The sequence below is a fragment of the Danio rerio genome, chromosome 17 (genome assembly GCF_052040795.2).
Source record: "Danio rerio strain M-AB ecotype USA chromosome 17, GRCz13ab, whole genome shotgun sequence".
Lineage (NCBI taxonomy): Eukaryota > Metazoa > Chordata > Actinopteri > Cypriniformes > Danionidae > Danio > Danio rerio.
Genome location: NC_141037.1, coordinates 17,037,572 through 17,050,338, shown reverse-complemented (window position 1 = coordinate 17,050,338; position 12,767 = coordinate 17,037,572). Strand labels below are relative to the sequence as shown.

The window sequence follows — 12,767 nt, the reverse complement described above, 5'->3', positions numbered from 1 at the left end:
CTTTAGAAAAGGTGTAAGAACCCTGAAACTGACATATGCAATGCCCTACACATATTTAAGGATCAGATTCTGCTAAATGTTTCATTTTTTCAGACTCATAAAACTTCATATTCACATCTAGGTTTAAATACAAAGATGTATATTTTGGTCTTGTATTTAAAGAGCTTAACTGTATGTTATATGATGCATTATGAAACTGTTATGTGTCCTATAGTAATAAACAACAATAATCTACATTTACCTGCATAATGCACATTAGATATTCCAGTTCTCCAAATAACATGCACTGCAGTTAAAATCTTAATTACAAGAGCGCATTATAGAGATATTGTTTACCCCTCTAGAGGGAGCCAATGTAGATTTAATGCCCGCTGGACAAACAAAATGACCTGCATGTTTTCCACTTGTGCATACTAAATATGTGTAACCTGTGCAAAACAATGCACCATTATTTAGTGCATTCAAGGTTAATAATATTATTTACAACTACATTTTTTTTTAGCTTTGTCAACAGGATTTGTGTCTTTCTTATTCTCACGCTCCAAGTACAGCAGTCTCATTTTTGTGACAAATCTTCGCAGGAAGTTGACGTTAAACCTTTTATACTACATATCCTGCATTTGAAGATTTTTCAGGCTCCCAACAGAGGTTGTGACACAACTGAAGGGAATCCCAGCTTCAGAACGATGAACTAACCTCCAAACGCAGGCCTCATAGTGAAGTCATGATCATCCACTTTCAGCAGCTGCTCTGTTTTCAGTCGTCGGGATTTCGTCACATCCGGTGGCTTCTTCGCCAGCGACCTGCATGAATTCAAAGTCACAAAAACACTCCGATCAGCCTCTTATATCATGAGTTTGGACAGACACACTATTATTATGTGAAAACTAGCAGAGGTTACATAGAGAGAGAGAAAAAAAAGCAGCATGAACCCTCAAAGTCAATGACGTTTACATAATTTCTGTGAAAAAGCTGCCGCAAAAGTGTAATGACGGATTAAGATCATGCACGCCGCTCGTATCAACAAATTGTTAAGGCAGCGGTGAACTAGCAGCAGCCGGATCTGTTTCAAATGACAGGAAATCTTATCGACAGTGGATTTCACAAAGGCTGCTTGTTCCAGTCAAACAATGAACATAATTAACTCTATAAGTAGTGATGTTATAATCAGTGACAGCAATGAGTAGTCGATTGCCTCACTCCTCACAGCTTCTTGCCATTTGTAATTTCTTTCCTGTAGCGAGTATAAAACAGAAGGCAGCTTGCCATGACTGGCACCCTGTCTGCTCCGATACTGCTGGATGCAAATTTGCTGGCTTTTAGCACTCTAACAACATGGTAATTCTGAAGACGCCGGTTTGTTGTTTGTTTTAATTTCATAGACCCATGAGGCCGTGTACTCATGTCAGCATAGCTTTGTGCCAATGTACTGTCCCCGGCAGATGGGGGAAACGTGCTTGTGACACGTGGCTGTTTGTCTGAGTAAAGAAGCACCAGTTGGAGAGCACGCCAGTGATACGTGTTCGGTTCAGTGGCGGTTTCATTTGTCTGGGTCACGATAATTGCGCCCCGGCCCCTGGCCTCATTTATGGCCCTCTGCTGTCATATAGAAATCAGGCTAATAAAGGTGGTCGAAAAAATTGAGTCTGGGAGAGACATCTGTGGATGAGTGCACGCCATCACCTCAGTTCTTGTGCAACGTTTTCAGAATCAGAAATGGACTTGTACTCAGTCATTATATGATACAGTATATATGATTTATGATATTAACCTAACATCACCGGCTGCAAACCATGTCAACGCCATGGTTGATTAACAAAAGTTATTCTTTACAAACAAGTTTTACAGCCAGGCATTTTCAATTAATTTCTGCTGCTTTCAATAGTTTTCAAAGCTAGCCTTCGTCCATTAAATTCATACAGAATGCCTGTCAAAATACATTGAATTTAATTCATAACTCCAAGGCTAATTTTAATAATGATTTAGTGTGACAACTTGATTAAGGCATTCATGGACTGTCAGAAGGAAACAGCACTTCATGTGACAAGTGCAGCAAAATTTGACAACCATGCATGCATTTTAGGGCTAATTTCTATAATTTTGCATGTCAGTTTGCTATAAATATATTTATATTTACCTAAAATGCAAAGTTAGCTCTTCCCCATACACTGAAAAAAATTATTTAAAGATTATTCTTTGGATTTACTTTTTGTTTTTGAAAGTAAAGTGGCTGTAAACAGTTTATTTGGGCTGAGTTTAGACAAATAAATTAAGTTAAACATGACTAAATATACTTTGTTTGTTTAAATTCAACACATTTAAATAGTATACAACAGTTTTGCAGACATCTTTTTCTTCAGTGTAAGGTTCATGCAATATATGGGTCACAGTGCTTGGAATTTATTGCATAATCACTACTTTAAGATTAATTTTATATGTAACTTCGAGGTATTCCTGGATTTTCAGATTAAATGAGCATGTGATAAACAGCAAAAGATTTATTGTAGAGATCATTTCTATAATTATATTAAAAACTATTTAAAATGGTTGATGTATTAAAAAATATCTGATATAATTCAAAGCTACCTGCTATGTGCGTCAACATCCAAATAATTACATGCAATAACACTACTTAAAGACTAATTTTAATTATACGATCCTTTATAGTGTGACTTCTTGATTAAGGCATTCCTGGATTTCATATCCAGAGACCACGTGACATAACAAAAACTGAACACCAGACAATTTTGGGTTGTTTTTTGCAAATGTGCATATCATGGTTTACAATTGTTTAATTGGTGTAAAAATGCACAATTTTAAGTTAAAGCCAGTTTCATACTGTACAATAATGTGGTACAGAAATAGATGCATAATCTGTAGACTGTAACACTGCATTACACCCTTTAATAAGCATCTTAACAGTCTGGTTGACATTTCTCCTCATGGTTTTCATTACAGCTAAAACAAAACAAAATGCAAAATGTCAGACGTCAGAAACAAAGTTTATCCAAAGAAACTGTTCAAAATAAAATCTTGTAAGTTAAAGGGTTAATACACTACTTGACAGAAGCATTGTCAGTTGAAAATCAGTGAATAAAGCAAAAATCCACAACCAGACTGACATTCAATTTCTCTTTTTATCTCAGTTTGAAAGAATAAATTAGTTTTTGTTGTTAAAAACACATAAGTTATCAATTAACTCTAAAATGCAAAGCTAGCTTTTCCATATAAAACTCAATGTTTGGGTCAAAATGCAAAGAAGTGGATGCATAATCTAAAACTAAGACTACTTTTAGTTATAAACAAGGGTGTAGAACTTGATTGAAACATATTCCTGCAATGTCAGGTGAAAAGATCATTTTATGTGGCAAACAGCAAAACAATAAATAAATAAATAATAAATAAAACAAAGGCAGACATATTTTACAATTACTTTGTATTGCATATCTGAATTATATTAGATCTTTATTATAATTAAATAGACAGTAGCTATTTACTCTCTCTGCTCTCTAAATATTGGTGGTTAACAGTTAAATCCAGTGAGTTTAACTTACTAAAAACGTTCCCCCATCACGCATTAAAGTAGAAATGCAAGTTAAAACAAAATCTCTGAATTTTTGTTACACAACAAAGATGTTTTGAACTTGCTGACAGGCACCTTCAATCATCTTCATTGCCATTACTGCTTCACTAAACACATTGACGCATCAGCATCTTATTCCATCCCCATCAACAACAATGCACAGGTAAGCTATATGTCATCATGCACGAGATGTCAATGCAAGTTCAGCTGTCAAAGACTGATCTGCCACTTACGTCCCATGCTTCTGAGTTTCCACAGCTCCCGTCCACCTCCTCTCTCTCGTGGCGTGTTTATTCCGGCATTCCCCAAACGAGCCCAGGAAGAGCACTAAAATCAGGAGCTGTCTCGCATAAGGCATCATGCAGAGCCGGTGGAAAATCTACAGGTGCGTCCTGAAATCCTGCTTAATCCATGAACGCGGTGGCGGCGGCGGCTCGGGAAGGGCAGCATCTTTCCGTCGTCGGCGCACAAATCGCTGCAGCTCGCATCTCTGGCATGCGCGATGTGTGGATGGTTTAAATATCAGCGCGACGCGACGCGTGCTGCAGCCCCGCGCGGCGCCTGCTGCCTGTCATTGGTTATCAGCCGCACAGCTGCTCTGACCACATGGCATCGGCAGTGGGCATACGCGCGTTCTCCACAGCTGTCTGTGTAGGGTTGGAGGAAAAGAAGGATTAGAAAAGCACATATGACCCGAAAAAGCTCTGCTTCAGGGACTATGCATGCTTTCAATCTAATGCATGAGTGAAATGCATCCGCAAATGCCAAAACATCATCTAAAGTGATCGACGGAATCCCTTTGGCTCGTGGGATCAATGCGACGCAGTTCTGGAAGTTCAGCTCCCTTATCATAAAATAGTACTCTGGCTGCATATTACATAATCTTTCTTGCCTAGTCTTTTTTTGATAGCTACTTTATCTAAGCCAAAAAATAAAAAGTTTATTTTGTGACTTAAAAGGTACGTTTCAAAATATGCGCTCATACTTAAAATTAAATCGAGTTTATGTCGACCAAAACATAAACAATCAGGGGAAAATGTTGGTATTATTGCTTCCGGTAATTAAGCCAACAATATAGTCAGTTATTTGAAAATATTGTTGCTATAATAATATATTATTCATTCATTCATTCTTTCTTTCATTTTCTTTTCAGCTTAGTCCCTTTATTAATCTGGGGTCGCCACAGCGGAATGAACCACCAACTTTTCCAGCATATGTTTTACCCAGCGGATGCCCTTCCAGCTGCAACCCATCTCTGGGAAACCTCCACACTCATACACTATGGACAATTTAGCCTACCCAATTCACCTGTACCGCATGTCTTTGGACTGTAGGGGAAACGGGAGCACCCGGAGGACTCCATACAGAAACGGCAACTGACCCAGCTGAGACTCAAACCAGCGACCTTCTTGCTGTGAGGCGACAGCACTACCTACTGTGCCACCGCGTCACCAAAATATTTTATATATTGTAATATAGGTACAATCGTTTGCGATTTGTTAATTTTCCTTCAGGGCTAAGACCCTAAATTATCAGGGGTCACCACAGTGAAATGAACCGCCTGTTCGTCAGAAGTAAAACTATTATCTTTTTTTTTTATTATTATTGGTCATTTGAATCTGTCCTGAGGTAAACATCTCAATATTACGCAAATAACGAAAAAAGAAGCCACTAAGTGTCGTTTTCAAATGAAGCCTTAGGAAATTAATCATGCTTCACTACAAAAACAAATTTCACCCCACCGGAATCACAAATTAACTATGGTTTGAGCAAAATTTGAGCTACACACTCAAAACATTACTGCTTGTTCATTCCTTCATTCATTTTCGGCTTAGTCCCTTTATTAATCTGGGGTCACCACAGCGGAATGAACCGCCAACTTATCCAGCATATGCGGATGCCCAGCGGATGCCCTTGCAGCTGCAACCTGTCTCTGGGAAACATCCATACACACTCATTCACACTCATACACTATAGGAACAATTTAGCCTACCCAATTTACCTGTACGGCATGTCTTTGGACTGTGGGGGAAACCGGAGCACCCGGAGAATACCCACCCGAATGCGAAGAGAACATGCAAACGCCACACTGAAACGCCAACTGACCCAACCGAGGCTCGAACCAGCAACCTTCTTGCTAAGAGGCAACAGCACTACCTACTGCGCCACCGCTTCGCCCACTGCTTGTTTAAACTACTTATTTAAAAATTAGTTGAAACAACCGTTCTTTTTGCTTGGTTTTTTGTTTTATGTTAAATCAACTTAAAGTTGTAAATGTAAAGTGTATAGTGCATTTATCATGCATGGCCATACACCCAAAGCACTTCACAATCATGAGGCAGGTAGGGGGGGAGCTGAGGTCTCTCCACACCTCCACCAGTGTGCAGCCTCCACCTGGATGATGCGGCAGCAGCCACAGGACAACGGCGCCAGTGCGCTCACCACACACCAACTATTGTGATAAAGTTAATTTTGTGGATGGGGATGATTGGGGGGCCATGATGGGTGAGATTACTCCCCTACTCTTCACGAGAAGTGCCATGAGATTTTTAATGATCCCAGAGAGTCAGGACCTAGCTTTTAACTTCTCATCCGAAAGACAGCGCTTGCTGAGAGTATAATGTTCCCTTCACTTTACTGGGGCATTAGAACTCACAGAGACCACAGGTTGAGCGTAACCCTACTGGCCTTAATTACATCACCTCCAACAGCAACCTAGTTCCATTGTAGTCTCCCATCCAGGTACTGACCAGGCTCAGCTCTGCTTAACTTCAGTGGATAACCTTGGGCTTGCAGGGTGATATGGCTGTGGCAAAACCTAATTACCTAATTTCTGTTACGACAACATGAATGAATTGTGTGGGACCCAGTATTTTTTCCAGTGCAGTAGTACAGGGGCGCCCCCAAGGGGTGGCCAGGGGTGGCCACGGCCACCCCACGGTAAACTCTGGCCACCCCTGTGGCCACCCCAATATAATTTTGCTGTTGACATTATTGATTTAAAATGTGCTTATAAATTCCCAATATTTAAATAAATAAATAAATAAAATGCAGCCACTAAATTATTGTTGGTGTTAATGACGTAGCTCTCCCCCTCTGGTTCAATGCTGGTGAAAGCAAACTGACGCATGCGCGTAGAAAACCATTCCCGCACGCACTCCTGTGTGAATCCCGGTTGGTTGTTTCCATGCACGCCAATAAAATAGGCGCCGCTCATGTGCCGTGAAACCGGAGTAACAGCCCTTTGTGCAGAGGTGTCGGCACGCAGCGAGTTTTAAAAGTCGACTAAAGTTTATATAATATGATGATTATGATGATGATGATGATGTTACTTTCACTAAGCATGGCTTTAAAGCAGAAAGGATGGATAATGAGTCAGGGAGGTAAGACTTCATAACATGATTTCTCAGCCATGATCTGGTCTAAGACCACAGATAATTCTTTAGAATTGTCATAATTAATTTTCATGCAAAAGGTTTCTTAAGTGATCTTGGCATATCACTCCAGTTGTTTTCCAGTAATATTTGGGATTGATTTCTTTTTTATTATTTAGAATAATAATTGTGTAATAATGTTAATATTAATTGTATTTATTTAGAATAAATATAAATAAATTGTTATGTTTATTAAATAACAAATCTGACAATTTAAGAGAGGTGGGGTGTATAGGGTGGTTTGCCAGGGTGTCATTTAAACTAGAACCGCCACTACCCTCCCCGATCGTCGTTGACAGCATGAACACACCTTCAATAGACAGCAAAGGCAATTTAATATTTACCTTAAGGTACAGTATATCAATAGAAGAAGTTGCATTAATAAAATGGCTCAAAATAGTGAGTGCGTATAGTAATGCCTTTTGTTCAGTTCAGGGTCACCACAGCGGAATGAATCGACAACTTATCTAGCATATTTTTACACAGCGGATGGCCTTCCAGCTGCAACCCATCACTGGGAATAATAAACTCATTAATCTTCATTAATTTTAGACATGGCATATACCGTATGATGTACAATAAAAGCACGTAAAAAAAAGTTATTTATACAGTATATATATATATATATATATATATATATATATATATATATATATATATATATATATATATATATATATAAGTGTTTTTAAACTAAACATAGATTTTTATTTGGTTTGACCATGTACTTCAAGGAATAAATTGCAATATTTCAAGAAGAATTAATTAAATGAATAAAAACTACATTATTTCATTTACCAGAAACAAAAATATAACATTACACTGAATTCATAATTTTTTTAGTGTGCCACCCCAAGATTTGGTGCGGCCTCTTCTGGCCACCCCTAAGAAAATTTTCTGGGGGCGCCACTGCAGTAGTATAACATGGGATTTGTGGTTAAACTGTGGTTATACAAATGGTATACAAGCATGTTAACACTATTTTATATATTTATTCATTTATTTATTCACTTTAAATTTTTGTAATTTACCCAGATCGATATGGGAGTTTTGCATTGCAGATTTTAATTTACTTCATAGTTATATGTGGACAACTCAAACACTATTTACCTCAAAGATACATTTTGAAGCTTAATTTTTTTTTTTTTTTACGTAGGCCTGAATTGCTAGCAGGTAACTGCAGGCTATATGTTTTTACAATCCCTTTGGAAGTTGTAGCCCTTATTTAGCAACATGCATAACAAAGTTTTATCAAGTAAAATTAACCACAGACCTTATTTTACTCACAAATCCAAAACCTCTGTTCTAAAAATACATAAAAACAATCCCAGGGGAGGCCATGGCTTGAAAATGCTTAGTCTGTTCCGGATTTTAGGACTACAGACAGAACAGCTCTTATTTGGATGGAAATTATTCTTCCAAGTTAAATGGATGGGAAGAAAATCATGAAAAGATTGGTATAACTTCCACTGATATAATCAGGTCCCTTGTTTCAACTGCTTAAAGATTTGTAATATCATAAACATTATATAAACCATTCAATGAATTGAATTTCTTTTATTCTAACAAGAACAACAAAGAGCTATTTATATAATGATCTAATAAACTCTGACAGGAACAACTCAGAGATTGAAAAGGAATCAAACCATCATAGTCAACCTCTTTTCCCACTGTTTCTTCTATTTGTAATTTATTTCCTGTTGAGAGAACATCAGACAGAAGGCAGTTTGCCACGACTGGCACCCTACAGTAATACGGCTGGATTTTCTTTTCTTAATTTGCATGCTCTTTGCATTCACAACAAGACAAACTGCCTCCTCTCAGAGATGGCCGCAATTCCAAACGTTTCTCTTTGAATGCTAATGATGCAGATTTGTAATGACAAATTTGACACACTACACGTGAATTATGTTAGGAATAATTAATAACACGAATGCTCCCATGCATATTTGGAACACAATGTTGTATAATGTATTAATAATGCATTAGTAAATATTTAAAGTACATCTATTTAATATAAAAGCAATGGTAAAAATTGGAATACAATCAAAAATTACATTGCTTGTTTATTTATTTTTTTTTGTTCGCTCAATAATCTTTACAATAATTTCACTAAATATTTTATATTAAACTCGCTAAACTTTGCATTCCCAGAGACACATTGCATTCACACTCAAATCATTAGCATTCCCTCAAGAAACTTTGACTTTGCAAACAAACTTTTGGTTCCCCGCTTGGAACTTGTGCAAAAAAAGTTTGTGCAAAAAAAAAAAAAAAAAAAAGTTTACTTTGCCCAAAGAGTCTTTACATTTGTGCACATAAGTTTTGCCCCATAAGACTTTGGATTTGTGCATTAAAAATCCCCAAAGAGTCTGTTAAAGTACTTAAAAGTCAAGTAAAAAAAAAGAGAAATACTTCACAGTGAAAATGAAGCCATTAATGATGCCAGTAAGTGAGCAATTTTAACAACACTTAAGTTAAAGATGCAAAAGTCCTCAACACCTATAAAACAGTGAAAAACAAGAACCAGTTGATTTGTTCATTTTATAAATCCAAAACACAACTGAACAACTTCATATTGCAATAAATCAAGGTCGCCACCAGTGGTGGAAAGAGTACTGAAAAATCACACTTAAGTAAAAGTACCATTACTTGACCAAAAATGTAGTGCAAGTATAGAGTAATAGTATCTGTTGTAAATATTACTCAACGTATGAATGGACTTTTTAAAAGTACTCAGTAGTGAGAAGTGAGTATTATGCTGTGAAAAGCTGATGCGTTTACATGATTCTTGTGGACGCGTAAACATAACATTCTCTAGTGCATTTAGTTATTGTTTTAGGCCATTTTGGTCATCATACAGTAAACATCAGCCATCTTCTCATCAGTGACCTGCATCTAAACAGATCTTGGTCATTGTGTGTAAAGATTTTGGACATTTTCTTGGACATTTTTAATGCTTCCAAACAGTTTGCTGCATTTATAAATTGCCCATGTCTTGTGCGATATGTGCGATTTGTTTGGACAGGATTCACATGACTGATTTGTCCCCATAGACATGAAAAGATAAAGTAGTGACTGCAGGTTAAAGGAAAATAGAGAAGTAAAAGTACCGATACAGCACTAAAAATGTATTTAAGGGAAAGTAAAAGCACACATTTGTAAAACTACTCTGTAAATAACAATTTCTGAGAAAAACTGCTTAATTACAGTAATCTGAGTATTTGTAATTTGTTACTTTACACCAAGGTCGCCACAAAAGCCTTTTAAACATCTAGACATCTAAAATCTTTAACCATCTAGATCTCAGCTAAACTCAAGTGATCAAATTAAACAAGAATGCTCAGGTCTAATCAATATCATAGGTACAGTATATGTTATATAAACCAAAAAAGTCAAAGCTTACTTCCACTGGATGTGCTGGTTTGGGCTTTCCATACCGGCTATATCCATGTCCTCATTTCAAATATAAAATACATGCGATTCAGGAAATAGCTGCTAATGCACTCACAAAGTAGTCTTGTTGACAGGATTGGGTAAGGGGGAAAAAAGCTACTGCAAAACGTACTGTCTGTGCTCTGTAGATGCTGACTTTGTTTATTCTGTCGCAGAAATAAACAGCTGGAGAAAAAGCTAGGTGGCATGCAAAATATCCCAAGTAAATGCCTTACTCATCATTTATTGTGGGTAAACAGTATATTTTTATTCATAAATGTAGCCTAAAAAAGAAAAGGTGGCTATTTGCTAATATCTTTAATGCTTAGTCAGAGTAGATTTAGCCTAAAAACATTAGCCTCGTAACTAATTAGTCTAATTATTAAGATATTCAATTTCTCCGAAATATGGGCAGAGATTTTGTTCAAACACAAACCATTTGTATTCAAGAGATTTGTTTGTGAATCAAGTTTTGCATTCACTCAAAAGACTTTGCATTTCTCAACATATTATACATTGGATACATTATTACTCAAATACATCACATCACTGCTTTCTCTTAATAAAATAAAAACACTAGAAAATGACAGAGGTGAAAAACAGAAGTTATAAGAAACCATCTGATCATATAGGGATGGATATGAATATTGCACAAACTTTTGACAGATAAGGTCATTTAAATTATAATAAGAATACATTTTATTTGTAATGCGTTTTTCGCAAACTCAAAGCGCTATCAAAGCGCTTGTACTGATATGATTATTTGATTATACCGTATATTTGAGAAAGAGACTATATATAGATAGATATAAATAGAACATATAGATCTGTATGAGACATGGTCTGGGAGTTTGTCTTTGAAGAACAACATTTCTTTGAAACAAATAGTTTTTGAGAATCTCAACTTAGAACTAGCAGGTCTTTACCTCAATCAGTTGTCGTGTAAGGTAACACTTCCAGAAAATATTGTTCCCAATCTCATAAACTATTGTCCATGAACTGATAAAATATTAAATAAAGATGAGAATGCATTGTTTGCATTGGCACTTTTCTTGGTGTTTTACATTCTCTGATTGAAATATTTTTATTGTGTTGTATACTGTTCACTGTAAAATATTTTAGTTACACTGTATATGACAAGCTTGCTGCCTTAATTTTTCTGTTGAATCAAATTAACATTTCGGTGATGCAGTGATGCAGTAGGTAGTGCTGTCGCCTCACAGCAATAAGGTCGCTGGGTCGCTGATTCGATCCTCGGCTCAGTTGGCGTTTCTGTATGGAGTTTGCAAGTTCTCCCTGCGTTCGCGTGGGTATTCTCTGGGTGCTTTGGTTTCCCCCACAGTCCAAAGACATGCAGTACAGGTGAATTGGGTAGGCTAAAGTGTCCGTAGTGTATGAGTGTGTGTGTGTGGATGTTTCCCAGAGATGGGTTGTGGCTGGAAGGGCATACGCTGTGTAAAAATGTGCTGAATAAGTTGGCGTTTCATTCCGCTGTGGCGACCCCAGATTAATAAAGGGACTAAGCTGACAAGAAAATGAATAAATAAAGTAACTTTTCTAGTCATTTCAACTTACATCAATCAAACTGACTGAAGACATTAATCCAAACTTTTTAAAACTTACATTTAGCTAAAACCTGATTAACGTATTAAAAAACTTTTGTTGTCATGACATAGTTATATAATTCTTTACAGTGTACTTTAGTTCTAGAAAGTGAGTAAATTCATTGCCTTAAAAACAACAAGTTACTTAAAAAAGCGAGTAATTCCATTTTAATTTTAAGCTGACCTCATTTTATAATCATGCACAAATGTAACTAATCTGGGTTTACTCACTTTAAATAAAATCAACTAACTGCTTTTTACATTGTAGTATGGTGAAGTTTCTATGGAATTCACTTTAGTGAAAAACCTAAATTTCTCGTTTGTAAATAACAAATTTACCAACGGGTATTAATAATGACATCTCGAATTTTAACTATTGTTTGCATGACGCATGCACTACAGTACAGAATAGCTCTTTAACATTATCATGAAGATTATAAACCTTCATGTCATGTGTCAAAGAACGGAAGAAAAGGTGCTTTTGTTTTTCTTAGCAGAATAAACCTATACTTCACATAAAAAAATGAGTCTATAGGCAACCTTAAAAAGTTTTAGTTAGGGTTTCTTAGAAATGCGTTCATGCATTAGCAATTAAAAAGGAATTTCTAAACAGAAGTGTGTACATACAGTATATACACCCTTTAATTGTTTATGTATATTCATTCATTCATTTTTCTTCGGCTTAGTCTCTATTACAGGGTTGCCACAGCA

General features: G+C 36.6%; 1 protein-coding gene across 15 annotated transcripts in view; it reads right to left on the bottom strand.

Moving 5' to 3' along the window:
* Positions 1–12,767, bottom strand: part of gabrr2a (gamma-aminobutyric acid type A receptor subunit rho2a) — a 65,803-nt gene that overhangs the window by 43,878 nt on the left and 9,158 nt on the right. For 8 of the 15 annotated variants that reach the window (XR_015512771.1, XR_015512770.1, XR_015512772.1 and 5 more), the window contains exon 4: positions 697–803. Coding sequence is in view for 8 of the 15 variants with exons in the window: in XM_087289508.1 (XP_087145634.1) it covers positions 697–715 (19 nt within the window). In the remaining 7 variants the exon portion in view is untranslated. Of the gene's footprint in view, positions 1–696; positions 804–3,816; positions 4,231–12,767 lie in introns of those variants that run through there. The other 7 variants (XR_015512768.1, XR_015512767.1, XR_015512769.1 and 4 more) reach the window with 2 other exon arrangements.